The sequence below is a fragment of the Saccopteryx leptura genome, chromosome 2, assembly GCF_036850995.1.
Source record: "Saccopteryx leptura isolate mSacLep1 chromosome 2, mSacLep1_pri_phased_curated, whole genome shotgun sequence".
NCBI lineage: Eukaryota > Metazoa > Chordata > Mammalia > Chiroptera > Emballonuridae > Saccopteryx > Saccopteryx leptura.
This window is the reverse complement of record NC_089504.1, coordinates 248,083,727-248,109,729: the sequence shown is the minus strand read 5'-3', so window position 1 is coordinate 248,109,729 and position 26,003 is coordinate 248,083,727. Positions and strand designations below refer to the sequence as shown.

The following is a 26,003-nucleotide window of genomic DNA, read 5'->3' as shown; positions in this document are numbered from 1 at the left end:
CGTCGTCGCTACTCCTTACTTGAACAAGGTCCGCAGGTTCACCACTCTGCAGACTCTCTCAGCGATCTCCCAGGCAATCCGCTCCATGAGGGGCACCATCCTCTCATCCTTGTTGTAGTGTCGGGAGATGATCCACACCATCCTCAGCGCACTCATCATGGACGGGATGGTCTCCCGGACAACGTGAAAGCTAGACCCGTGCGTTAGGTTCTGACCAGAGGCGTGTGTGCACACGTGCACGAGAGAGAGAGAGAGAGAGAGAGAGAGAGAGAGAGAGAGAGAATGAGACAGAGGGCGCAGAGCAAGCAACCTTAGCCTCGGGGTCAAAGAGGTTAACAGAGCCACTGTGTGCGGCAAGCTGCACTCTTCTTAATCCCCCCCAAAATGCACTTATCACGGGAGAAAGTGTTGAACAAACAAAAGTTTAAAATAGGTCTGTATGGACCATCATAAAAAGACAGCGTTATAATTTAAGGCAAATAAAGCACTTTGCAGAAGTGTACATAAAGAATGTGTATATATGGCCCTGGCCGGTTGGCTCAGCGGTAGAGCGTCGGCCTGGCGTGCGGGGGACCCGGGTTCGATTCCCGGCCAGGGCACATAGGAGAAGCGCCCATTTGCTTCTCCACCCCGTCCCCTCCTTCCTCTCTGTCTCTCTCTTCCCCTCCCGCAGCCAAGGCTCCATTGGAGCAAAGATGGCCCGGGCACTGGGGATGGCTCCTTGGCCTCTGCCCCAGGCGCTAGAGTGGCTCTGGTGGCGGCAGAGCGACGCCCCAGAGGGGCAGAGCATCGCCCCCTGGTGGGCAGAGCGTCACCCCTGGTGGGCGTGCCGGGTGGATCCCAGTCGGGCGCATGCGAGAGTCTGTCTGACTGTCTCTCCCCATTTCCAGCTTAATAAAAATAAAAAAAAAAAAAAAAAAAAAAAAAAAAGAATGTGTATATACATATCATATGCATATATAACTATACTAAATTTCATGGCAGAAGTGCCATCAAATCAATCGAAATCACTCATTTTGCAAAGAAGGAAATGATGATGTCACTAACATCAACTCAGTGACAGGTTCCACTTGGACTTCAAGCCCTCGGACCAGAGCAGAGGCTGAATCACCTACACAGCCTCACTTGTATGTGCCTGTGTGCACATGTGTGTGTCCATGGATATATATTTACACTTGTACCACGTGTACAGTGGTACCTGCACCAGCTGCTTCCCCAGTGCTGCTCTTGGCACCAGAAACCTCCAGCAACCACATAAAGAAAGTTGTCTCCTTGCCCCCATTTTCCAGAGAAGGAGACGGGCTGAGAGGTGGCACACGCAGATCGGGGTACTCGGGTCCGGGCTTGTTCCCGGTATGGTGCTCACCACACACAGCTCATTCCCTCAGATGCAAAACCAGGACTTCTACTGGCCTCTTTCTTGGGACAAGAATAAGGATTCCTGGGCTTGGAATACTGCATCTGTGCATAATAAATTCAGCGTAGAAAAGAATTCCCCCCCAAAATGAAATGGAATTACACTTGTGCATTGTTGGTGGAAAACAGCTCTTGCAATACCTCTAACAGGTAAACAGGATTACCATAGGACCTACAATTCTACCCCCAGAGATACAGCCAAGTGAATTAAAAGCAGGGATTCAAACAAACGATCTGTGCAGCCATGCTCATAGCAGCACAGTTCACCACTGCCGACAGGGAGAAATAACCCACGCCCACCAACAGGTGATGGGTACACCACAGAGGCCTATTCATAGGATGGAATATTGTTGGGCCTTAAAAAGGAACAAAAAGCCTGACCAGGCAGTGGTGCAGTGGATAGAGCGTCAGACTGGGATGCGGAGGACCCAGGTTCGAGACCCCCGAGGTCGCCAGCTTGAGCACGGGCTCATCTGGTTTGAGCAAAAAGCCCACCAGCTTGAACCCAAGATCGCTGGCTCCAGCAAGGGGTTACTCGGTCTGCTGAAGACCCACGGTCAAGGCACATATGAGAAAGCAATCAATGAACAACTAAGGTGTTGCAACGCGCAATGAAAAACTAATGATTGATGCTTCTCATCTCTCTCCGTTCCTGTCTGTCTATCCCTCTCTCTGACTCACTCTCTGTCTCTGTAAAAAAAAAAAAAAAAAAAAAAAAAAGGAACAAAATTCTGACACCAGGATGAACCTTGAAAACATTACGCTGAGTGGAATAGACCAGACACAGAAGGACAAATACTGTATGATTCCCCTTATGTGAAATAGCTGTAATAGACAAATCATAGAGACAGAAATTAGAGCAGAGGTTATTGGGGGCAAGGGGGAGGGGGCCCCACTGTGTAAGCGGTGCAGAGCTTATGGTGGGGATAGCGGACAGTTCTGGATCTAGACAGAGATGATGAGTGCATGGCACTGCAGATATATTTAACGCCACTGAACTGTACGCTTACCAGCGATTAAAATAATGAATATTACTTCATATACCCTTCACAACATTCTTTAAAACACTGAATTTTTAGGAAGGAAACTTCCCCGTGGTCCACACGGGGGCTGAGATGCTGAGGTGGCACCCCAAGCGCAGTACCTTGAAGTGGCGCTCCACGGTGGACAGGAACCGCACGTTGTCTGAGGCCTCCATGTGCAGCTTGAATAACTCCGTTAAGACTGGCTGCAGGTTAGCCACGAGCATGGACTCGGACTCCTTGATCACGTCCAGGACTTTCCTGACTATCGGAAGCTTTGTCTGCTCGTGGAGTGCACTTAGGGTTGCATTTCTTTCCCTCCAGAATTCGATTTCAGCCAGAGGACCATTCCCCTGAGAGGCGATATGAACACAGAAACACACCTGTCACCATGAAGGTGGAGCGGACACATGGGGCTAGTTCTCCAGCAGCCATTCCTCTGTTCCCAAACGCTCCACATAAGGGCCAATCTGTACGAGGACTATGGGGGTGGACACTGGACCCAGGATGGTCTAATCAGAGTGCATCTCAGGACTTCAGCTGGGCGTGCTGGACAAAGACACTCATCTTTCTCTGGACGATGTGGGGATGTCGGGCCAGAAACTGTTGCAAGTCGCTACCAGGAAGGAAACCAACCTGAGGAGGGCGGCCCCACAGAAAGGATGGGACTTAGAGATCTAGAGAGAAACAGGCCAGAGTCTTTTTTTTTTTTTTTTTTTTTTTTTTTTTTTCTTTTTCATTTTTCTGAAGCTGGAAACAGGGAGAGACAGTCAGACAGACTCCCGCATGCGCCCGACCGGGATCCACCCGGCACACCCACCAGGGGCGGTGCTCTGCCCCCCAGGGGGCGATGCTCTGCCCATCCTGGGCGTCGCCATATTGCGACCAGAGCCACTCTAGCGCCTGAGGCAGAGGCCACAGAGCCATGCCCAGCGCCCGGGCCATCTTTGCTCCAATGGAGCCTTGGCTGCGGGAGGGGAAGAGAGAGACAGAGAGGAAAGCGCGGCGGAGGGGTGGAGAAGCAAATGGGCGCTTCTCCTATGTGCCCTGGCCGGGAATCGAACCCGGGTCCTCCGCACGCTAGGCCGACGCTCTACCGCTGAGCCAACCGGCCAGGGCGAGCCAGAGTCTTGATCAAGCCATTCCTGAAACCAACATGATGCTGGGCTTTTTTTCAGTTAGGTGACAACAAATTCTTTCTTATTTAAGCCAGCTGAGTTGGGTTTCCTGTTTTCGGCAGCCCAAATATCCTCACTGATACACAGTACTATCTTTATCGACCCAGGAGGGGACCTGGTAGCACCCTAGCATCAGAGAGCCTGAGAAGGATGATCTCAGGTATGTTTCCTTCGACGTTTCAAGGAGGCCACAAAACAGTAAGGAAAGAGGCTAGACCACACAGATCCCCCAGCCCCTGGCTATTCCTCAGGGAAGCAAGCAGGAACTGTATCAGGGATCCTCAAAGGCCACGCACAAGGTACCTGAGGTGTCTTTTTCAGCTGGCCGCTGACAACCGAGGATATCTGATTCAGCCAGTTTATCACACACTGCTCCAAGGTTTCAACGGTTTCCACATCAGCTGCCAGGGTAGACACCTCTCCCTCTACACTGATGCTTGGCATCTCTAACTTGATCTCACCTAGGAGAATAAAAGTGCTCAGTCAACCACCAGTTTGAAAAAAACCGATTATAGACAAAAATGTTCCAGTGGACCTGTTGGCTCCTGGGTTCCTGTCTCTTTACATCAGCATGGTAAGGTCTGCTACATCCCCTGTCCTAATCATCTATGTGTCATTCTCTTTCATTAAAATAATGTCTAAAACATTTTAGAGAATTAAATCATTGTTCTAGCATTAAGTTCAATCAAATTGATTTTAGTGATAGAGCGTCGGCCTGGCGTGCAGGAGTCCCGGGCTCGATTCCCAGCCAGGGCACACAGGAGAAGCACCCATCTGCTTCTCCACCCCTCCCCCTCTCCCTCCTCTCTGTCTCTCTCTTCCCCTCCCGCAGCCAAGGCTCCATTGGAGCAAAGTTGGCCCGGGCGCTGAGGATGGCTCTGTGGCCTCTGCCTCAGGTGCTAGAATGGCTCTGGTTGCAACAGAGCGGTGCCCCAGATGAGCAGAGCATCACCCCCTGGTGGGCATGCTGGGTGGATCCCGGTCAGGTGCATGTGGGAGTCTGTCTGACTGTCTCCCCATTTCCAACTTCAGAAAAATACAAAAAAATAAAAATTAAAAAATAAATAAATAAAAATTGATTTTAGTTATTTAAGATGTTCCTGAATTTACAACCTAGTAATTTTCATTTAAAAATTGAAAAACTGCCAGGCCTGTGGTGGCGCAGTGGATAAACTGTCCACCTGGAACGCTGAGGTCGCTGGTTCGAAACCCAGGGCTTGCCCAGTCAAGGCACATACCAACAAGCAAGCAATGAACAGTTAAAGTGAAGCAATTCTGAGTTGATATTTCTTGCTCACCACCTCCTCTGTAAAATCAACACATAAAATCTTTTTTAAAAACATAAAATAAATAAAAACTAAAAAACCAACCAGAGCTCAGTAGCTATTTGGGGAAACCTCCATGATGAAACACAGTCCAAGACAAATCAAAAGCAATGACCTCAGAAGAAACCCAGATAATATAAGGGGGAAAAAAGAATAAAAAACATGTTGAATCCCAACTCTTAGTGTCAGAGATCTGAGACAACACGGCATCCATCAAGCGCGTACAGGATGTGACGGGCAACGCACAGATCAGAATAAGACGTTACAATTAAAAATGTAAGAGCGGATATAAAAACCCAGTGAGGGGGTGGGAGGGTAAACGAGGGTTGAGAAACTCTTCAGGAAAGTGGAACACAAAGACAAAAAGATAGGAAAATGGGGAAAAAAGAGACAGAATCAACAGCATTCACCCAACGGGCATGAGTAGGAGAACAGAGACAAACCATGAAGAAAACACCAAGAAAATTCTTCCGGCTGGAAAGGCTACGCCTGTAGACTGAAAACACTCACAGAGCACTTGGCAAAATGAACCACACACCAATCACCATCATGAGATTTTGATACCAGGGATAAAGAGACAAACCTGAACGCTTACATCAAGGTGTGGGGGCCGGGAGAGGGAAAGGATGGGAAAGCAAGCCCAAAGAGCATCCAGTTTCTCCTCTGGAACACTGAATGCTGGGGGCAAAAATGAAGAAAACAGTATTCAAAGAATCTGTGCCAGAATTACTTTCAACTTAGACTGTGTACACCCAGACAAATTGTTAACCGTGAAGATAGAAGAACGTCATTTTCAGACATGCAAGCTCTCATAAAACTATTTCCTGCACATATTTCCTTAGGAAGTGACAAAAGGATGCATTCCTGCACAGTCAGGGAGTAAACCCCACTAGGAGAAGGGACAGACACACTGCAGCGGGGATGACAGACAGCGTCACACGTTCAGAGAGCAACGGCCCACCTGGCAACGGGGATCCCTGGCTAGGACGAAATCTATCGGAAAAGGAGGGGCTTTTGCAAAAACAAAAAGGCTGTATAGGTATTTTTATAAGATTATCATTCCCAACAGAGAAAATTCCTACAAAGTGGGTGTGCTCAAGTTTAAAGGGGGGAGAGGTTTACTTTCCTAGAATCAGAAAATTCTGAACCCTAACAGCCCGTGCAGATGAACGCTCTGGTGGCTTCTCAGCTCCAAACCTCAGTACAACCACCAGCTGACTCACGCTCCGACCCTCCTGTTCTCCACGCATGGCACATGCTCTCCCCGTCCCGTGAGGTGCAGAGCAGCTCTATCCAACTGATGGCCCACCATGGACGGGGCCCTGCGTTGTGGACACAGAGATAGCTAAGCCCCAGGACCCAGCCCTCACCCATTCTTGTTCATGGAAACCCTCCCTACTCCATCAACTTCCCTGATTTTATTTTATTTTATTTTATTTATTATTATTATTTTTTAAGTGAGAGGAGGGGAGATAGTGAGCCTGACTCCCTCATGCACCCCGACCAGGATCCACCCAGCAACCCCCGTTGGGGGCCAATAGTCAAATCAACTGAGCTATCCTCAGCGCCTGAGGTAGACTCTCAGACCAACTGAGCTATCCTCAGTGCCCTGGGCCACACTCACACCAATTGTGGGAGGGGAAGAGGGAAAGAAGGGGGGAGGAGTAGGGGGAGAGAGATGGGGAGAAAAGCAGATGGTCATTTCTCTTGTGTGCCCTGACCAAGAACTGAAGCCGGGACGTCCATACACCGGGCTGACCCTCTATCCACTAAGCCAACCAGCTAGGGCCATAAATTGCCTTCTTAAAGTAAAACTCATCATGCTTCGCTAACAAGGAGAAAAAGGACAGCTTACCTTCAAGTTGCTGTATTGTTCTTTGAATGTTGTCTGCAAATTTCTGGATGTTCATTAAAAATTCATCCCGTATTAACTGAACGCTGTGATATTCTACTGCTTCTCCAGGCAGTTTAGGCAGGTCCACTTCATGCTCAGGAGACTCCAGGGTTTCTCCAGGTGTGGCTGCCATCGTTGACTCTTTGTGCTGATTGAAGGACAACGCTGGCAAGAAAATCTGAAATGCCAAGTGTACAGAACAAATCATTCCGCGACACCATGTTCCATGACCCGTGTTCTTCAGTGGCCTCTGGCTTTATGTTTTTTATAACGGGAGGAACAAACGTAAGGACAGAGCCCACGACAGTGTCTGGAACGTTAAGAGCTGCCACCTGCCTACTCGTGGAATGAATGAGTCAGGTGGCCTTCATCTTAGAAACGCTGGGATATCTTCCCTCTGCCCATGTTTACCTGAGAAATAACATTTTTCAGCAGATGAAGCACGTTTGCATTTATAATCCCAAATTCCAGCATTTCGGGCATAATTTCCATAGCTTCCTTCATGTCGCTGGCTTCAGAGATCGTCTCTGAAAGGGAACAGATCCCGCGGGTCATGTGGGTGGAGAAGTGGTGAACAGTCAATGTTTCCAAGCGTACAGGAACCAGCTCCCTCTTCCCGAGGAGGAACAGAGGAACATTCCAGCACAGACTCAGAATACAAGCTCACTTCTATTCACATGAATCCCTGGGCCTGTGAGGAACTGAAATACATGCTACATCCCAGGAGACAGACCACAGCAAACCCAAAGTGAATTTTATAAGTTTTATTGCAAACCTGCACAGTCGGCCTGACCTGTGGTGGCACAGTGGATAAAGCATCAACCTGGAAACACTGAGGTTGCCAGTTCAAAACCCTGGCTTGCCTGGTCAAGGCACATATGGGAGTTGATGCTTCCTGCTCCTCCCCCTTCTCTCTCTCTCTCTCTCTCTCTCTTCTCCCTCCTCTCTAAAATAAAAAAATTTAAAAAAAACCTGCGCAGGGACTGAAGGTAACCCACACAAGGGAACACTGCAGTCCCGAGCTTCTAAAATGGCTCCTTTTTATAGGGTGGCTATCTAGGTTGAGCAAGCAAGCAGCGTTTACAAGGGCGAAGGAGGTGCGATTAGCTGACCTTATTCTTGGCTAAGTCTCTAGGGTAGGGCTTCCTGGATGTTGGGTACATAGAGTTCAGTGGAAAATATTGCTACATTTCTAACGGTTGTTTATTTTTTGTCTCCAGCCATGTACTGGATGTACTCAGTTTTCATGGCTGGTGGCCTGCACCGCTTGTCCTAAGATATCACATTCCCCCCTTTTCTTCTTACTAGTTCAAACCATTGAACTTTGGTATTGCTCATCCGAACTGGGTATAATCTGGTAGGGCTGAGCTAAGACCATAAGTCTTACAGTATCTATTCTTTCTTGAACAAATGTTGTGATGCAACCGCAACAAACTGGAACTGGACCCCAAACTGATGCAATCAATTTGGTTTTTATACACTGGCCAGTGATCAGCCTACTATGCCTCTCACAATGGACAGTGATGAGCTCAGGGGGAGAGGGGTATTTATAGGCAAAACCTACAAGATTACAATGTTTTCAGCACGTTTGTACAATATCTTTGCAAAAGTATACAAGTACACACTGTTCTAAGATAATAAACTACCTTCCTGCAATATCTGCAGGGCTGACACACAAGGAACACATCCTGCCTTTGCTAGCAAGATTAGATTTGCTGAGGCTTATGAGAATTTTCTACTTTAGCTGTACCTATAAGCTAATTGGGTCAGGGGTCGTCCCTAGTATGTGCTGGCACGCTGATAGTGTGCCCTTAGTACTACAAGCCTTACGGATTGAATTCTCTTTTGTACATACTGCATGAGGCAGTTGATAATACACGGACCAATGGTGACCCACCCACTATAAGCAAAATGAGGGGTCCGGTAAGAGCAGTAAGTAACGTAGTGAGCCAAGGGGATGAAGAGAATAAATTCTCATACTAATTTCTTTCTGCTTTGTGTTTTTCTTCTCTGTACTAACCTCCTACAACTTGCACAAACCTTCTGCAACTTACAAAAACCTTTAATTTTTATGAACTTTCTTATCTATTTGGAAATAACTGGCTTTATAATAACTTACTTTCTCCCTTTTTCATTCTAAAGTATTTCTATACCTTATACCTTTTATTACCAAAACTATAATTTCCTTTTAGTCAGAACTCTTAATTTTAAAAATCTTAACTTTTACCTTTAGTGACAACTAAGCTGGCAATAAGTAATTTTCTTTAAAGTATACTTCTTCTTGGAGGTATCCTCCCTTTAAGTAGCTAGATTTATAGGTTAAGTGTAAGTACACATATATTTTTTATTACCTTGTAGCTTCCCTTCTAAGGGACTTATAGTAGTACATGTATTAACTCTTAAGACAACTTGTTCCGGCTTTCTTTTGACCTTAGTTCCCCTCTCTCTCTAAAGTCTAATTAAAAGGAGGTCCTTAGTGAGTTTCTCTAGGCATTAGCCATGCGTGGACCAGTCAACTTCTGGTTTGTGGCTGAAGCAGGGCATGCTGTCCTTCTCAGGGTCAGCTTACAAGAGTTGGTGGGGTCAGTCTCCGCTGTCCACAAGGGTGTCTCTGCAGGGACTGTAAGCTTCAGCCGGCTGCGGTGGACCCAGGCGGGTATGCCTTCTACTTTGGCAGTAGTGGGAGTGGCTAGGATCCTGGTGTATGAACCCGTCCACGTGGGAGTCAGTCCTTGGGTGGCGTACTTCTTTACCTATACTGAGTCTGCAGGTTGGAAGGGATGTATTAGGTCTTCTGGCAGTGCTAAAATTACCTCTTGGACAGTCTTTTGGACAGCCTGCTGAGTAATCTATAGACCCTGTAAGACTCAGGGGTCCCCAAACTTTTTACACAGGGGGCCAGTTCACTGTCCCTCAGACCATTGGAAGGCCACCACATACAGTACTCCAGTACACTGACTACTAATGAAAGAGGTGCCCCTTCCAGAAGTGCGGCAGGGGCCAGATAAATGGCCTCAGGGCCGCATGCGGCCTGTGGGCCGTAGTTTGGGGACACCTTCTGTAAGTACTTAAGGAAGGAGTGGTTATTTAATTTAGTTGTTTTATTTCCTCTCTGAATTTCGGTAGGAAGGGAGGGAGTCTCTTAAACATTATCTCAAAAGGAGTGAATTCTTCCCTAAAGGGGTGTACCTCGCCCTAAGGAAGGCTAAGGGGAGTAAGGTGGGCTACTTTCTACCGGTTTAAAAATGGTGACATCGGATCTCTTATAGAGGAATGGTGGAGTCTTGGTAGCATTGTGCGGGGTGAAATAAGCGAATCAGAAAAAAACAGGAACTGCAGGATTCCATACATTGGTGGGACATAAAAGCGAGACTAAGAGGCATGGACAGGAGTGTGGTGGCTATGGGGGTGGGGGGAGGGAAGGAGGGAGAGGGGGAGGGGGAGGGGTACAGAGAGAACTGGATGGAGGGTGGCTGAGGATGATCTCTCTTCGGGTGATGGGTATGCAACAGAACTAAATGACAAAATAACCTGGAAATGTTTTCTTTGAATGTATGTACCCTGATTTATTGATGTCACCTCATTAAAATAAAAATTTATTTATAAATTTAAAAAATAAATAAATAAATAAAATAAAATAAAACAAGTTTAAAGTTTCCTTTAAGATCCGATTCATGTTTTCTACCTGTCAATTACTTTAGTAAAATCTATTTCTAAACGTTCACCTGGGAAAGTTCTCTCTCTGTTTCTCTTTATAATTTCTTTACTTTGCTTAATATTTATTTGAGTACAGACTAAACACTTAGAAATTATGCTTTCTCTATTAGATTCTAAGTCTGACATTTCTAATTGGTTGTAAAAAAAAAAAAACCTTTGGCAACCTGGGTTCTAGAAAAGTTACTAAAATTTCCTAAAACCCCACTGGTTTTAGGGCTACCTTATTGGTAGCATTATCAGCTGCTTGCTTGGTTTTTCTTGAGAATTTCTATGGAGTCCTCCTCTCTAGGTGGCCTGGACAGTGGATGATGACCACTACTTCAGGAGAGCAGTCTCCTGCGTTCTCCAGGGTGAGGGTTTGAGCCTCACCTTTGCTGGTTCTTAAGCCTTCTTTTGATGGAGGTCTTAGGTTATTCCTGCCTTTAGGAATGTTACCTGTCTTTGGCTAACAAGCCATCTTAGGGGCCAGAGTTATTTATGGCCATGAGAGTGAGGGAGGAGCAACGTCCCTTCTAAAATGCTTAGTTTTAGCAGCCGATGTTTCTACCTAATTAAAAACTTATAATACATTTCTTTTCTAATTCCTAGAGCTGAATGCTATGTAAAGGCTAAGTTGACTGCCTTAGTATCTTCTGGCTCCTCTAAGTCTAGGGGTGTATAAACTCTGTAAGCTTTCTATAGTCTAAGACAGCTGTGGGGGTCTTCTGAGGATCCTGAATAACTTCTGACACCTTAGATAAACTTATGGTTGTTTTTCTGAGTATATTCTCTGATCCAGGCTAACAGAAACTGGTGGAAAGTGTCTAAAAATTTCTTTACTTGCTTGGGTGGTGGGGTCCCGCTTAGGCTAGGCAATTAGAAACATTTTCTTAAGGTGGTCTCAGTTGTTGTAAGTGGGGCAGCCTATGTACAGTACAGATTTCTAACAGTCCTGTTCAGGCTTGAGGCTCCTCTGAGAAAAGGAGGTTCTGAGCTTTCTAATTCTGTAGGTTTCTTGGAAAAAAAGAATTTAAACTATTTCTTATTTTCTCCTTCCTTGACTATCAGCTGTAATTGAACTATTGTTCTTATGCTACCTTAAATCAGCACCCTGCCCTTTAACTCGGTTGGAACTATGAGGGCTCTAATCTATGACATTTCTATAGGAAATATTAAGTAAAACCGGAGCAGTTTCACCTCTGCACTTTTCCTAATGTACTTATTTACTTAGCTGATTAACAACTGCAGTTTGATAGGGTGGTAAATCAGGTGGAGGTTCAGGATTATGTCTCTAGAGTTCTCTTTTCTACCTATTATGTTAAGAATTCTTCTACTAAGCTAATCAATAGTAATATTTGTCACTCTGGGTTTTGTGACCTAACATTGAACAATTAACAATTATGAATTATTACATATCCCCTAATATTTAAACTAAAAATTTAACATTACAGGCTATGAAATAGCAAATGAAAAGGAGAATTAACAAAAGACTGTTGAAATAACATATACATTTCTAATATAGAAAATGTTTTTTACAACAACAGATCCTTGGTACAAAAAGGAAGTCGTTGTATTTGACAGACTATACAATTCTATATGTTTTATTATTAATACAAATTTAGTACGATTCACAATAAAAGATTATAAACTACTATCCCTAATGAACTACTGATTTTCAGAGAAAAATAAGGAATGGTCAAAATGTAGTTACTATTTTGTGGCTTCCCAGCTGGCAAAGAGATGCTAACCCTCTTTTTGACCTATAGAGCTTTACAACATTAAGTCATTATAAGGGTCGGGGTAGTAAACTAAAAAAAACACAATTTTATAAACTTATTTTCTTAACAGTGGGCTATTCTAGTTTACTTAAGGTCCTCAATTTCCTCAGGGACATAGTAACCCTATAATTCCCTGAGGACCCTTTTCTTATAATTCTTGACTATTATGGCTAAAGCAGTGGGTTTAGAAGGAGCTGTATTCCCTAAATCTTCTCCTCAGGTCTGGCTCCAGGTAGGAGGTGGGGATTCCCAGGAGCCAAAGCAGAGGAGGGCAGGGGGCTGTAGCAAGGTGATGATAGCCTCTAGCTTACTGTGCTGTTATCTTTTGCCTGACCAAGCCAGTGGCTCAGCCCTTGAGCTAAGAAAGAGGTTTCTTTGTTATATACACTATAAGGGAATCAGTCAGGGTGCCTGGGATTCCCAGTGCCCAAGGGGGAGGGGCAGGTGCCCGAAACTGTGAGGGGAGCCTGCCACTTCTCCTTTTCTCTGCTGCTTCTCCTGCAGCCAGCTGCAGCCTGGCTGCCTTTTCTTTCTCTACCACTGCTGCCGTACTGGGCTGTATACTGACCGTGCCACCTGCCTGCGGGTGGGTGCTGGTGATAGTACGCTAAACTCTCTATGTTTTCTATGGGTCTAGCAATCCTTGGTTTGGCCAGTCTGCTCTTAAGTTGGCCATTTTAATTTACAGAGAGTTCTCAATGTATCTTCTTAATATTAATTCTTACCCTTTATTTTCTAAATGGGTAAAATTTCTTTGGGTCAGTAGGTGATATCTGAATATCTGAAACTAGTTTCTACTCTACACTTCCTCCAGCACTCTCTTATGTCTTAGTTAGTTCCTATAATTTGTGGGCTTGTTTACAAATTTCCCTTAATATAGTTCTTAAAAAATTTCTTAACATAACCTGGTCTTCCTGTGGCTATTTCAATCTACACATCTATATATGGCATCTGGTCAGGGTGCGGGACCCGATAGATATTTGCCCTGACAGCAAAGAGTGGGTAAATTGAAGGTGCCCTCCGAGGGCCACCCTACACCAAAGGTTGGCCATTCTAGTTCACAAAGAGTCCGCAACATGGCGGAATCAACAGGAGTCCTATAGTCTCGTGCCCTGCAAGAGAAATCAGAAAAGTTATCAAGCAAGCACTGAAGAGGCGTTAGGGCAGTAGATTACCCCTGACCCATGGCCCTTGACTCTTTTTTTTTTTTTTTTTTTGTATTTTTCTGAAGCTGGAAATGGGGAGAGACTGTCAGACAGACTCCCGCATGCGCCCGACCGGGATCCACCCGGCATGCCCACCAGGGGCGACGCTCTGCCCACCAGGGAGCGATGCTCTGCCCCTCCGGGGCGTCGCTCTGCCGCGACCAGAGCCACTCTAGCGCCTGGAGCAGAGGCCAAGGAGCCATCCCCAGCGCCCGGGCCATCTTTGCTCCAATGGAGCCTTGGCTGCGGGAGGGGAAGAGAGAGACAGAGAGGAAGGAGGGGGGGTGGAGAAGCAAATGGGTGCTTCTCCTATGTGCCCTGGCCGGGAATCGAACCCGGGTTCCCTGCACGCCAGGCCGACGCTCTACCGCTGAGCCAACCGGCCAGGGCCAGCCCTTGACTCTTGAAGGAATCCTGTGAGGAAGCAACGGGCGAAGCAGACAAACAAACCCAATATGCACACGAAACAAACAAAACTTCTAAACCGAAACCAAAAGGGAGAAGGCAGTGCCCTGCGTTCCCCAATTGGGTGGGGAGAAATCAGGTGGCATCCCGCCTGCTCCACTACACCCGTTCTCTAACCAGAGCTCTGTTTCTAGATTTTTAAAGAGGAAGCTTCCTTACCAGACAGTCTCGAGACTCCCAAATGTTTCGTATCAGCCAAATTCAGTTTCCAAACGGCAACTGCCAGAGGCTGGCCAGCTACCAATGTCTGCTGCAGCCCATTCCGTGAGGAAGGGTCTCACACGGCCTATCTCACTGGGGCCTCCAATGTGTTACATCCCAGGAGACAGACCACAGCAAACCCAAAGTGAATTTTATAAGTTTTATTGCAAACCTGCACAGGGACTGCAGGCAACCCACGCAAGGGAACACTGCAGTCCCGAGCTTCTAAAATGGCTCCTTTTTATAGGGTGGCTATCTAGGTTGAGCAAGCAAGCAGCGTTTACAAGGGCAAAGGAGGTGCGATTAGCTGACCTTATTCTTGGCTAAGTCTCTAGGATAGGGCTTCCTGGATGTTGGGTACATAGAGTTCAGTGGAAAATATTGCTACATTTCTAATGGTTGTTTATCTTTTGCCTCCAGCCATGTACTAGATATACTCAGTTTTCATGGCTGGTGGCCTGCACCGCTTGTCCTAAGATGTCACAATACATACTGACACACTGTGGTTCATGGATTGTCACATGTGGCACCCAAGTACTACACAGATGCACTAATCTGGCCCAGCTGGACAAGGAGAGAAACAACTTGGGTTTTCTAGAAACATCTGCTGGGTCCCCTGCTTTGCCTGTTTCTCCCTCCGCATCAGTTCCTCATAGCCAACAGCGCTATCGCTCACAACACCACGAAGCTTATCTAAGTCTTCTCTCAAAAGGACATCCCAGCCTTCCTGTGCTTAGGGGCACTAGACAGCGCTTGTGCACTATGCTTAGGGCTATTTTAAACAGTGGAATCACCAACAAAAAGCACAAAAGTGTGAAAACTGCGGCCTAAACAGATCATGATAAGGACACCTGTTTACAGCTGGAGCTGAAACAAGATGGCACAGTGTCACCTTGTCCCATCCTCACCTGGGAACACGCACGTTAGGTGACTCAAACGTTTCCCCCAGCACATGTCCTTGGAATGACCTTGAAAGCATTACAAGTACTGATTTAGGCATTACAAAAAATTTGAGTGGATGCAAATTTGGAATCCATGAAAAATGAGGGCTGTACTAATAAAAAGTCATATTCTGAAGAAAATGTAAAAATTTAGTCTCTCACCAAAACAATATTTAGACTCTCACATACACACAGGCATGTTTACACACACCGGCAATGTACCTTTTGTGTTTCTCAGAAAAAACACCACATTCTGGTCCAGGAACTCCTCAGGAACAGGAGTACAAAGCACGTGGAGATGCGTCTTTTCCACTATTTGCTTAACAATTTTCTGAAACACAAGGAACAAAACCCTGTCATGCTGAGCTATGTCCATTCACTCAAATAACCTAACACTCCAGCATGCCTGATCTGTCCCCTCAGCGCCGTGTTCTGATCACCCTAACGACACAGACACAGGGCACCGTGGGCACTGGCAGGTCACATGTGAGCCAAGAGGCACCCAATGAAGTCTTCTATTCTCTTCCCAGCACAACCCCACTCAGATAAACAGACCTGACAGAACTTCTGTAGGCTGCAAATTGCAACATACCAGGCCGGGATTCAGTTTTGAGGGTGGGGTATATTCACAGAGCAGCTAAGTGACATTGCATTTAGCACAGGTCTGGCTAAATGTTCACACCCTAGCTTTAAGCCCCACCCCGGGATCTGTACAGGAAAGGGTTAACTCAGCAGCCTGGGTTGTCCAAACTCTGCAAGTTCCCAAGTTTTTCAGTCTGGCCCTTAACCGGACCCTGGGTGTTCATCTCCATGCCGCCTGACATGAACATCTTTGTACACCTGGGGACTTAGGTCCACTGTGCTGGATAGTTTATACTAACAAAGTGATTTATGATGGACGCTGGTTTTTGTTTGCCTGGGGCCCTGGGCCACATTGGATCTGTATGACTTCTTAGGGTGCTGGAGACTTGAGTAACCAAGGTTAGATATGTGGATACTTCATGCCTATGTGACTACGCCCAACGAAAACCCTGGACGCCAAGGTGAGCTTCCCTGATTGGCAACACTTCACGCATGTTGTCCCATGTAGCTGTGAGGGGGAATCCGCTCTCTCCATGTCCTCGCCCCCCCTTTGGCAGCTTACACCTGCTTTCTGCTGGACTCTGCCCTATCTACCTTTTTTTCCCTTGTTGATTGTTGTGGACCGTACATGGCAAAAAGCCATTGTTAGATTAAAGGCGTAGCAAAAGGCTAAATTCTCCCCCTTCCACCTCTATATTGGTTATGATGCTGAGTATTTGCACCCACTCTACTTGCTTCCTTGGGTTGCTGGAAGCAATATACATGCCCTTCCTCTGACTCTTTGTTTGTTTAGATGTTGGTAGATTTCACTAATGTATCCTGTTTTTGCCTTGGGGGAGTTCCTGTCTTAGCCTTGGATGTGCAACTTTGTATCAGGGTCCTTGATTTGCATATGGCTATATAATAAAGCAAACTGGGGCTATGGGGCACTCAGATACTGCCAGGCATTTTGAAGAGTCCTCCCGGTCCCATCGTTTTTATTTTGATAAGTGTGTTTCCTTAATTCCGCACCGTTATTAGGAGCCACGTTGGTCTGCGGCAAGTGGCGCCCAAACAGATGACTTGAGTACAAGGAAACTAAAACCGAAGGAAGGTGTCGGAACTCCCCAAAGTGAAGTGCACACAGTGAGTAAAGAAAGTTTTTGGGAAAAGTGTAGTTGGGAGTAAAAGATTATGGGACAGGGCCCTGGCCGGTTGGCTCAGTGGTAGAGCGTCGGCCTGGCGTGCAGAAGTCCCGGGTTCGATTCCCGGCCAGGGCACACAGGAGAAGCGCCCATCTGCTTCTCCACCCCCCCTCCTTCCTCTCTGTCTCTCTCTTCCCCTCCCGCAGCTGAGGCTCCATTGGAGCAAAGATGGCCCGGGCGCTGGGGATGGCTCCTTGGCCTCTGCCCCAGGCACTAGAGTGGCTCTGGTCGCAACAGAGTGACGCCCCAGAGGGGCAGAGCATCGCCCCCTGGTGGGCAGAGCATCGCCCCTGGTGGGCCTGCCGGGTGGATCCCGGTCGGGCGCATGAGGGAGTCTGTCTGACTGTTTCTCTCTGTTTCCAGCTTCAGAAAAATACAAAAAAAAAAAGAACAAAGATTATGGGACAGATAGGGTAAAAAATAAGGGACCTTTATGTAGAAATGTTTCTGTATGAAGACAAATCGTTGTCTGAAGAGTATCAGGGTGAGCTGGAAACAAAGGTATGTGAATACGAGGATAACTTGGAGTCTGAGGATGACGGGGGATAAAAAATCCACGGCTATGGCTGCCTTAGCCGCGGGGCCTCTGCTGTCCTCAACTCCTTCCTACATTCAACCCTCTGCTCCTCCGTTCCCTTATCGGGCTGATTGCGGAGTCTATAGCTCAAAATCTGGGAAATCCCCTCTCCAACAATCTATAGCTCAGGCTCGAAATGTAGGGGAAACAATAAATGATGGCTTTACCCCTTTTCCTGTTGTTGAAAAACAGGATGATACAGAGAGACTAGTGCAAGAACATGAACCTGTACCTTTTAGAACTCTGAAAGAGCTTAAACTTGCTTGTGTTCAGTATGGGCCTACTGCCCCTTTTTCACTTGGTTTATTAGATACTATTAGGGCAAAGGCTCTTCCCCCAAATGACTGGAAGGTGATTTCTTGTGCTTGTCTCTCCAGGGGTAATTATTTGCTGTGGAAGTTGGACTTTCTTGAGAATGGAAAGGAGACTCAGGTATTAGGAAGATTGCAGCTTTTCCTGTCATGGTCTGATTTTCTTTAATGTTTTGACTGCAGTCTTCTGAACTATCATTTTGTTTATTTCTTGTTCTTTGCCTGGAGGTTGAGGCAGGGGACCTATGTTGGATCTGACTATAGAAAATATCCCAGCAGCTGCTGAGAGCAAATTTTCTCGGGGAGATTTTGTTTAGTCACATCCTTCAGTCCCTCTGAAAATGCCCTGACTAATATCAGGCAGGCATCTTTCTAATCTGGATGTGCTCTGAAATCCCGGGTTTCTCTCTGGTTCGTCTAATTCTTGTTTCTGTTTAGTCTTTGTTTAATGTTGTCAAAATGTGTCTGTTTTTAAGGCCTGAATTAAGTTTTTTTTGCAAGCAAAAATTGGAAATACTGGCTCTAATATTTAGAAAAAATAAAATGTTTATAGAACTTGTAAGGAGCTCTCATTTAAATTTAAATAGAATAGAATGTAGATCCTTAAGACTTACTGATTTGGTTAGTGCATTGAGAAGTGTGTTCAGAGTTAGGAGCCAAATAGCAACTTAAGTATTAGGATTAATCAAAGTTATATGTTATACTTGTGTTTTTTGTGTGTAAACTGTCTTGTTTATGTGTAAGGTTATACTCAGTTAGGCAAAACAAAGGAATTGAGCAAGATTAAGCAGGGCCCTAATAAGTCATTTCAGGAATTTGTCTCACGGCTAATTCAGGCAGTTAGAAGAATAGTATAAGGATGCTAATTCTGCTTCTCAGGCCACATCCTGCAAAAGGGGCCCCAAGGAAATTGGTGATTTGGCTCCTCTGATTTTGCCAATTGGATTTAAAAAATAGGTCAGGAACACCCTGAAATGGAACTAACAATACAAGGGTGTAAATTTAAAGGACGTTTAGATACTGGAGCTGATGTATCTGTTATTGCTAAGCTACATTGGCCTCCTTCCTGGCCCACTCATGCAGCAGCCACAGAATTACAAGGTATAGAGCAGAGTAAATCCCCTCAACAAAGTTCTAGTTTTTTACATTGGGAAGATTAAGAAGGTCATTCTGGATTTTTTTTTCAGCCTTATGTGCTCCCTGGATTGCAAGTTAATTTGTGGGTTAGAGATGTTTTGAAAAATATGGGGGCATTGCTTGTAAGTCCTAATAGTTTAGTTAGCACTCAAATGCTTGGTCAGGGATTTTTTCCCACTAAGGGACTAGGGAAAGTACAGCGAGGAATTCTCACCCCCATAGAAGTGGCACCCAATACCAGAAGGTGTGGATTAGGATATCAAAATTTAGTATAGGGGCCTTGGTAGCTCCTGCTACCCCAGTAAGGCATTGTGCAGACCCAATTACTTGGAAATCAGATAATCCTGTATGGGTAGACCAATGGCCCCTTTCTCAGGAGAAACTTAAGGCAGCTGCTCAATTGGTAAAAGCAATACCAGTGGAGAGTTTTGCCTCAAGGTATGGCTAACAGTCCTACCTTGTGCCAAAAATACATTTCTCAAGCTATCTCTCCAGTACGAAGGCAGCACCCTAAGGCGTACATAATTCATTATATGGATAATATTCTTATCACTCATCCAGATAAAGACACTGTGTTGATCATTTTGCAACAACTAGAATATTCTTTGAAAGAATCAGGACTTTATATAGCTCCTAAAAAAGTACAGCAATCTTTACCTTTTTCTTATTTAGGACAAATTATTGAGGGACAACAAATTCATCCACAGAAAATCGAAATCAGGACAGATCATTTGCAAACTTTAAATGATTTCCAGAAACTGTTAGGAGACATTAATTGGCTTAGAGCCAGGCTTCCCCAAACTACTGCCTGTGGGCCACATGCGGCCCCCTGAGGCCATTTATCCGGCCCCCCACCACACTTCCAGAAGGGGCACCTCTTTCATCGGTGGTCAGTGAGAGGAGCACTGTATATGGCGGCCCTCCAATGGTCTGAGGGACAGTGAACTGGTCCCCTGTGTAAAAAGTTTGGGGACCCCTGGTAGACCTTCCTTGAAATTAACTACTGGGGAACTGAAACCACTTTCTTTTTTTTTTTTTTTACCACTCAGACTGCATTCTCTCCCTCTTGAAACTACTTTTTGATATTCTTAGAGGCTCAGCTGAACCAGCTTCTCCTCGGCTACGTACACCTGTGGGATAACAAGCTTTAAAGCTTGTAGAAAAGGCCTTGCAACAAGCACAACTAAAACGCATAAATCCTGAAAAATCAATGGCCTTACTAATGTGTCCCTCAAGTTACACTCCAACGGGACTACTGTGGAAAGCTTCAGGTCCTACTGAATAGATTCATTTGGCTGTTACTTCTAAAAAAGTTTTATCTTTGTATTTTGATCTTGTCACCTCCTTGATTATCAAGGGGCATTGGCGACCCTTACAGCTTATAGGTTTTGAGCCTCAAATTATTGTTGTTCCTTTTTTCAAAGGATCAACAACAATGGCTCTGGGAAACTTCCACTAAATGGCAAATTGCTTTTGCAAATTGTACAGGCCAAACTGATTCTCATTATTTACTTATGGTTGTTTCCACAATAGAGACTGCTGTCTTAGAGACAACTGCTGATGAACTATTTCAGCAATTTCTCCTTCTTCAAAGACTTGTACGTCAACATAGAGCTCCATGGTTTGTTTGTTTTTTTGTATTTTTCTGAGGCTGGAAATGGGGAGAGACAGTCAGACAGACTCCCGCATGCGCCCGACCGGGATCCACCCGGCACCCCCACCAGGGGCGACGCTCTGCCCACCAGGGGGCGATGCTCTGCCCCTCCGGGGCATCATTCTGTTGCAACCAGAGCCACTCTAGCGCCTGGGGCAGAGGCCAAGGAGCCATCCCCAGCGCCCGGGCCATCTTTGCTCCAATGGAGCCTCAGCTGCGGGAGGGGAAGAGAGACAGAGAGGAAGGAGAGGGGGAGGGGTGGAGAAGCAAATGGGCGCTTCTCCTGTGTGCCCTGGCCAGGAATCGAACCCGGGACTTCTGCACGCCAGGCCGACGCTCTACCACTGAGCCAACCGGCCAAGGCCTAGAGCTCCATGTTTTATAGGACATATTTGAGCTCACTCCTTGTTGATCAAGCTACCCAAAAGAAAATTATTTGGAGCAACCATGACAGATCGAGCAACTCAGTCTCATACTATTCATCACCAGAACGCTGCAGCCCTATGTAAACAGTTTCAACTTTCTCGGGAAGCAGTATGGCAGATTGGTAAATCCTGTCCAAGGTGTCCTATACTATAATCTGTCCCTTCATTTGGAGTTAACCCTCAAGGACTCCTACCAGGACAACTTTGGCAAATGGATGTTACTCATATACCTTCATTTGGCAAACAGTCCTATGTCCACGTTACAATGAATACTTATTCTGGATTCATAGTAGCCTCTGCCAGAACAGGAGAGGCTGCTAAGCATGTTATAGCTCATTGTCTGTATGCATTTTCTATTCTTGGACTTCTTGATGTGATTAAAACTGACCATGTTCTTGCATATGTAGCAAAAGCATTTACTGTATTTTGTCAAACCTTTCAAATTATAGGTATTTCTTACAATCCTTAAAGTCAAGGTATTATTAAAGTGCACCCAGCAAATATTTAAGGTCAATTTTAAAAATATAAAAGGGGGAGTCATATCCTGGAATTCCTGCAAATCTACCTTATCTTTTAAAATTTTTTCTTTTGAATGTTGATGAACAGGAGACGCCAAATCCTTTTCTCCTGCAAACTTCTATCCTCTTTTATTTGATTCAGCTAATAACACTGTTTTTTCTTTTTCCAAATAGCTCCAGATATACGGAAAAGGTTTATATAGGCAGATAGGGATCCTCAAACCCCTCAGCGAGATCTTCTGAGCATGGCTTTTAAGGTACCAAGAGGCAGAAAAAGCCCAAAAGAGATCAGGTGAAATACTAGCTCTTGGCATACACCCTCAAAAGGCTCCAACGCCCCAACGGGGCCTCATAGGACTCCATCTGGGCCCTGCTTCAATAGTGGAAAGGAAGGTCATTGAGCTAAAGCCTGCCAGGCTTACATGCCTTTGCTGTGAGGAAGAAGGGACACTGGAAGGTAGGCTTCCCCCTCGCTCCTCTAAGGAAGGGTTCAGTCTCTTCCAGCCCTGTTCCAGCCACCTGTGACCTAACCTTGCCCAGAATGCTGGGATTTGCCACTGAAGGCTAAAAGGTGCCCAGGGCCGTCGGCCCCATCTACAACACTGTGGACGAGCCTGAGGTAATTCTTCCAAGTAGCCGGAAGACTGGTCTCATTTACACAAGGGCCACTTAACTATGTCTTGCCTGAATATTCAGGTTTTTTATTCTCCCCTCAAAGATCTCTGTTGTGGGTATTGATAGTCCTATTTTCTGCTGCTTTGTTTAATATATAGTCTTTCCTTTATTCCTCCTGCCTCAATGCCCCACTCATATTTTAGACTAGAACCTACTCCTAATTTAGAGCTCCTTTTTTCCTTTTTTGCCAACTTACAAATTTACCTCTGCCACCCAGCTTAGTGTATCCCAAGGTTCTCCTTACCACCCCATGGCTATAAAGCTCCAGTATAAGTCCCCCTGGGTTCATCTTTCCAGTTTAAAGAAAACGGAAGCTCTGTCTTCATGCGTGTTGCAGATGGCTTTTCCAGTCTACCTGGGTCATTAACAGCTAGAAGCAGCGGTCTTTGGGACTTGGACACGAGCTGCAAAGTATAGAAGTGTGACAGCAATTCCAGTGCCATGTGGACTTTTCCTGGATATGTTTCCTGGACTCCTGCTCCTGTGACAGCTCCTAATGGACTGAACTGGGGTTGGGTTACATTTTCAGGGATTTGGAATGGTGTTGGTGCCAACTTGGACTTGGTGAACATGTTAAGGACACTACTCTTTTATAGATTCTTGTTGTATTGGCCAAGAGTTTGCTTAAAGGCTTTAATCACTGTAATGTATTAGAATGTTTGTTTAGGTATGTTACCATTGACTATACTAATTTAGTGTTTGTTCTGTATTTTTTTAGTCTGCCTCCAAATTAGAATCTAGGAAACTAGGAAATCAGGTAAGTGCAAATCTCAGCACACAAAGAAAAAAGAAAAGGGGGATATGTTGTGGACCATAAATGGCAAAAAGCCATTGTTAGATTCGAAGCTTAGTAAAAGGCTAAGTTCTCCCCCTCCACCTCCATATTGGTTATGATGCTGAGTATTTTCACCCACTCTACTTGCTTCCTTGGGTTGCTGGAAGCAATATACATGCTCTTTCTCTGACTCTTTGTTTGTTCAGATGTTGGTAGATTTCACTAATGTATCCTGTTTTTGCCTTGGGAGAGTTCCTGTCTTAGCCTTGGATGTGCAACTTTGTATCAGGGTCCTTGATTTGCATATAGCTGTATAATAAAGCGAACTAGGGCTATGGGACACTCAGATACTGCCAGGCATTTTGAAGAGTCCTCCCGGTCCCATCGTTTTTGTTTTGATAAGTGTGTTTCCTTAATTCCACACCGTTATTAGGAGCCCCGCTGGTCTGTGGCAGTTGATTCTCATCTGCATCCTTTCACTGAAATAAACTATAACCATGAGTACAAAAGCTCTTCTGGGTCCTGGGAGCCATTGTAGCAAACCATTCCATCTGAGGGGGACTCCCAACAGAGAAGTCTATTGTCTCCATTCCAACATGGTGGGGCCCTCTGTCAGTTGCCAGATTCATGAGAAGGCACGAAATTCCCATTACCCTCCGAGGAGAAGAGAGCCATGCATACCTTGGCGGGCAAGTCCTCTACACTCTCTTCGTTCACTCCTTCATCATCTAAACTGATTAAAGGCTGATGTGTGGAACTGCTTCTCAACAGAAAACTCTTGGCTGCAAAACATTATTCAGTGAACAAGATGAATGACTCAGATAACCAGGTTCCCTCCCAGCAAGATCAGACGTGCATTTTGTACCACGGCATATTTCATTCACAGGGCACAGTATCAAAAAGCACTACCTACTCTTTTCATAAACGGGTCCTACTGCAGGCTTGACATACATGACAATTAGGAGAGTTAGTTGTATGGCATTTTTGATGGCTCCTCCATCAGAAATTTAACATGTGTGTGTGCATGTGTGTGTGGGTCTTATACAGTGGCAATGAGTGACTTCCCAGAGTTTTACTTAAAAAGGAGTTTTATCATCAGGAAGAGAATTACAGCTAAGATGTCAGTCAGTATTTACTGGCTTTTTCACTAGGAAACTCAAAACGTGTGGGGAATGAAGAGAAGAGTCCACTGTTGTCGATGCAGATCCAGAAACCCTGGGGGGCACCGGTCACAGCCCTGACAGTTTTGAATGAGTCCAGTAATTACAAAGAGAGACCTTTCCCTGGACAGCTCAGCTCTTAACTTCAAAAGACACTATGCAGAGTCGGGTGGCTTTGAGATCAAATCAGTATGTGGGTGTCTGAATCCTCCCTACTACTGGTTTTCTCACCCAAAAATGGGACAATAACATCCACTGATCGGATGAACTGTGGACGATTAAATGACAGCGTGGTTCAGCAACTGGCACACTGGCAGGTAGAAAAAAGTTTACAGCCAGCAGTACTAACACACTCAGGGCATGAGTAATAGCCCACAGTCAAAAATACACTTGAATGGCCTGACCTGTGCTGGCACAATGAATAAAGCATTAACTTGGAGCCCTGAGGTCGCCAGTTCGAAACCTCCAGTTTGCCCCATTAAGGCACATACGAGAAGCAATGATGTTTCCCACTTCTCTCTCTTTCTCTCTCCTTTCTCTCAAATCAAAGTCTTGGGGGAAAAAAAAAGGGAAAAAAATACACTTGAATGTACTCGATGTCACTGAGCTGTACATGCAGAAGTGGTTAAATAGCTAAGTTTCCTGTGATGTATTGTTTTACTATGATAAAAAATATATATACATTTAACTATCAACTTGGAAGTGACGGTATTTTGCTTTGGCGGAGAAGACTTTCCTGACCTTTCTCTCCAAGCGACTGCCTCCCACCCACGTCCTTCCTGTTCACAGACTCACAGGGTGCATCAGGGGACCCTCAGAACCTCCGCCTGTCTCATCACAAGTCAATCTAGACAGGCCTTGTTCACGACGGACAGCCTTTAATTCTAGACTTGCAGGCTCCAGTCTTAACTATGGAGGGGATTACATTTTGGTCAAAAATAACTTCTTCTGAAAAATTAAGATGACTTAAAAGAGACACTGAACATCACCAAAATCCTTTTTCCTCTCTGACCTTCAGATACTCAGTAGCTTGTTAACGTGATGTGTCCAGTCTACAGCTTCTACATTTTGGAAGGGAGGTGAATTACGGGACAAATGGGAAAAGATCAGGTGGCTCTGCAGGTGATATGGGTGGCCTGGGACAGGGTTTCTCAATGTTAGACTACTGACCTCTGGGGCTGGGTCATTCCTGGTTGCGGGGGCTGCCCTGTGCTTTGCAGGACATTGGGCAGTATCCCTGGTCTCTACCCACCAGGTGAGCTGCCTTCCAGTAGCGACAACCAAAAAGTGTCTCTGAAGAGCACCAAATGTCCCCTGGGGGCCAAAGTCACCCCCAGATGAGAACCGCTGCTGTAGAGAACTGCATCAAAGTCTGCAGCTAAAGCGACTTTGTTGCTGCAGGAGAAACCGCACAAAGCCCACAAGGGGTCAGTTGGGGTCTACAGAAACCCCTCGTTTAGACCTTGCCACTAGTCAGCAGTAAAATCCTTGACCTGTGCCTTGGGTTGGACAAAGGAAGTGGCAAGTGTAGTTCACACAACAGGACGTCTCCTGCACAAAACCAAGTATAAGCCATGGGTATGGGGTTCAGCTGCCTGAGATGCGTCCTGGCCAAGAATGGGGGTTTTATGTTACGTCTGTACTAGACTGGCTAGAATAGTGGCCCCTACCGCAAACTCATGTCCTCAGAGAAGGTAAAAAAGAGGTATGGTTCCGAGCCTGGCAAGGGCTCCTCTGGGCTGCCCACCTAAGTCCGCACCTGACGCCTCCTCCACGGCCTCGACTTTCTGAGACTCAGTCTCTTCTTTGTCATCCTTCTCGGACAGGCCAGGAATGTCGCCGTCTGCACAGCCACATACATGTCAAGAAAAAAATGAACCATCA

The 26,003-nt window shown here is 45.7% G+C and overlaps 1 protein-coding gene across 1 annotated transcript in view; it reads right to left on the bottom strand.

Moving 5' to 3' along the window:
- Positions 1-26,003, bottom strand: part of DNAH10 (dynein axonemal heavy chain 10) — a 120,309-nt gene that overhangs the window by 92,019 nt on the left and 2,287 nt on the right. The window contains exons 2-9 of the mRNA XM_066371137.1: positions 25,879-25,962; positions 23,641-23,741; positions 15,344-15,452; positions 7,247-7,362; positions 6,797-7,013; positions 3,920-4,077; positions 2,561-2,791; positions 20-210 (exon numbers count right to left, since the gene is read on the bottom strand). Coding sequence (XP_066227234.1) covers positions 20-210; positions 2,561-2,791; positions 3,920-4,077; positions 6,797-7,013; positions 7,247-7,362; positions 15,344-15,452; positions 23,641-23,741; positions 25,879-25,962 — 1,207 coding nt within the window. The remainder of the gene's footprint in view (positions 1-19; positions 211-2,560; positions 2,792-3,919; positions 4,078-6,796; positions 7,014-7,246; positions 7,363-15,343; positions 15,453-23,640; positions 23,742-25,878; positions 25,963-26,003) is intronic.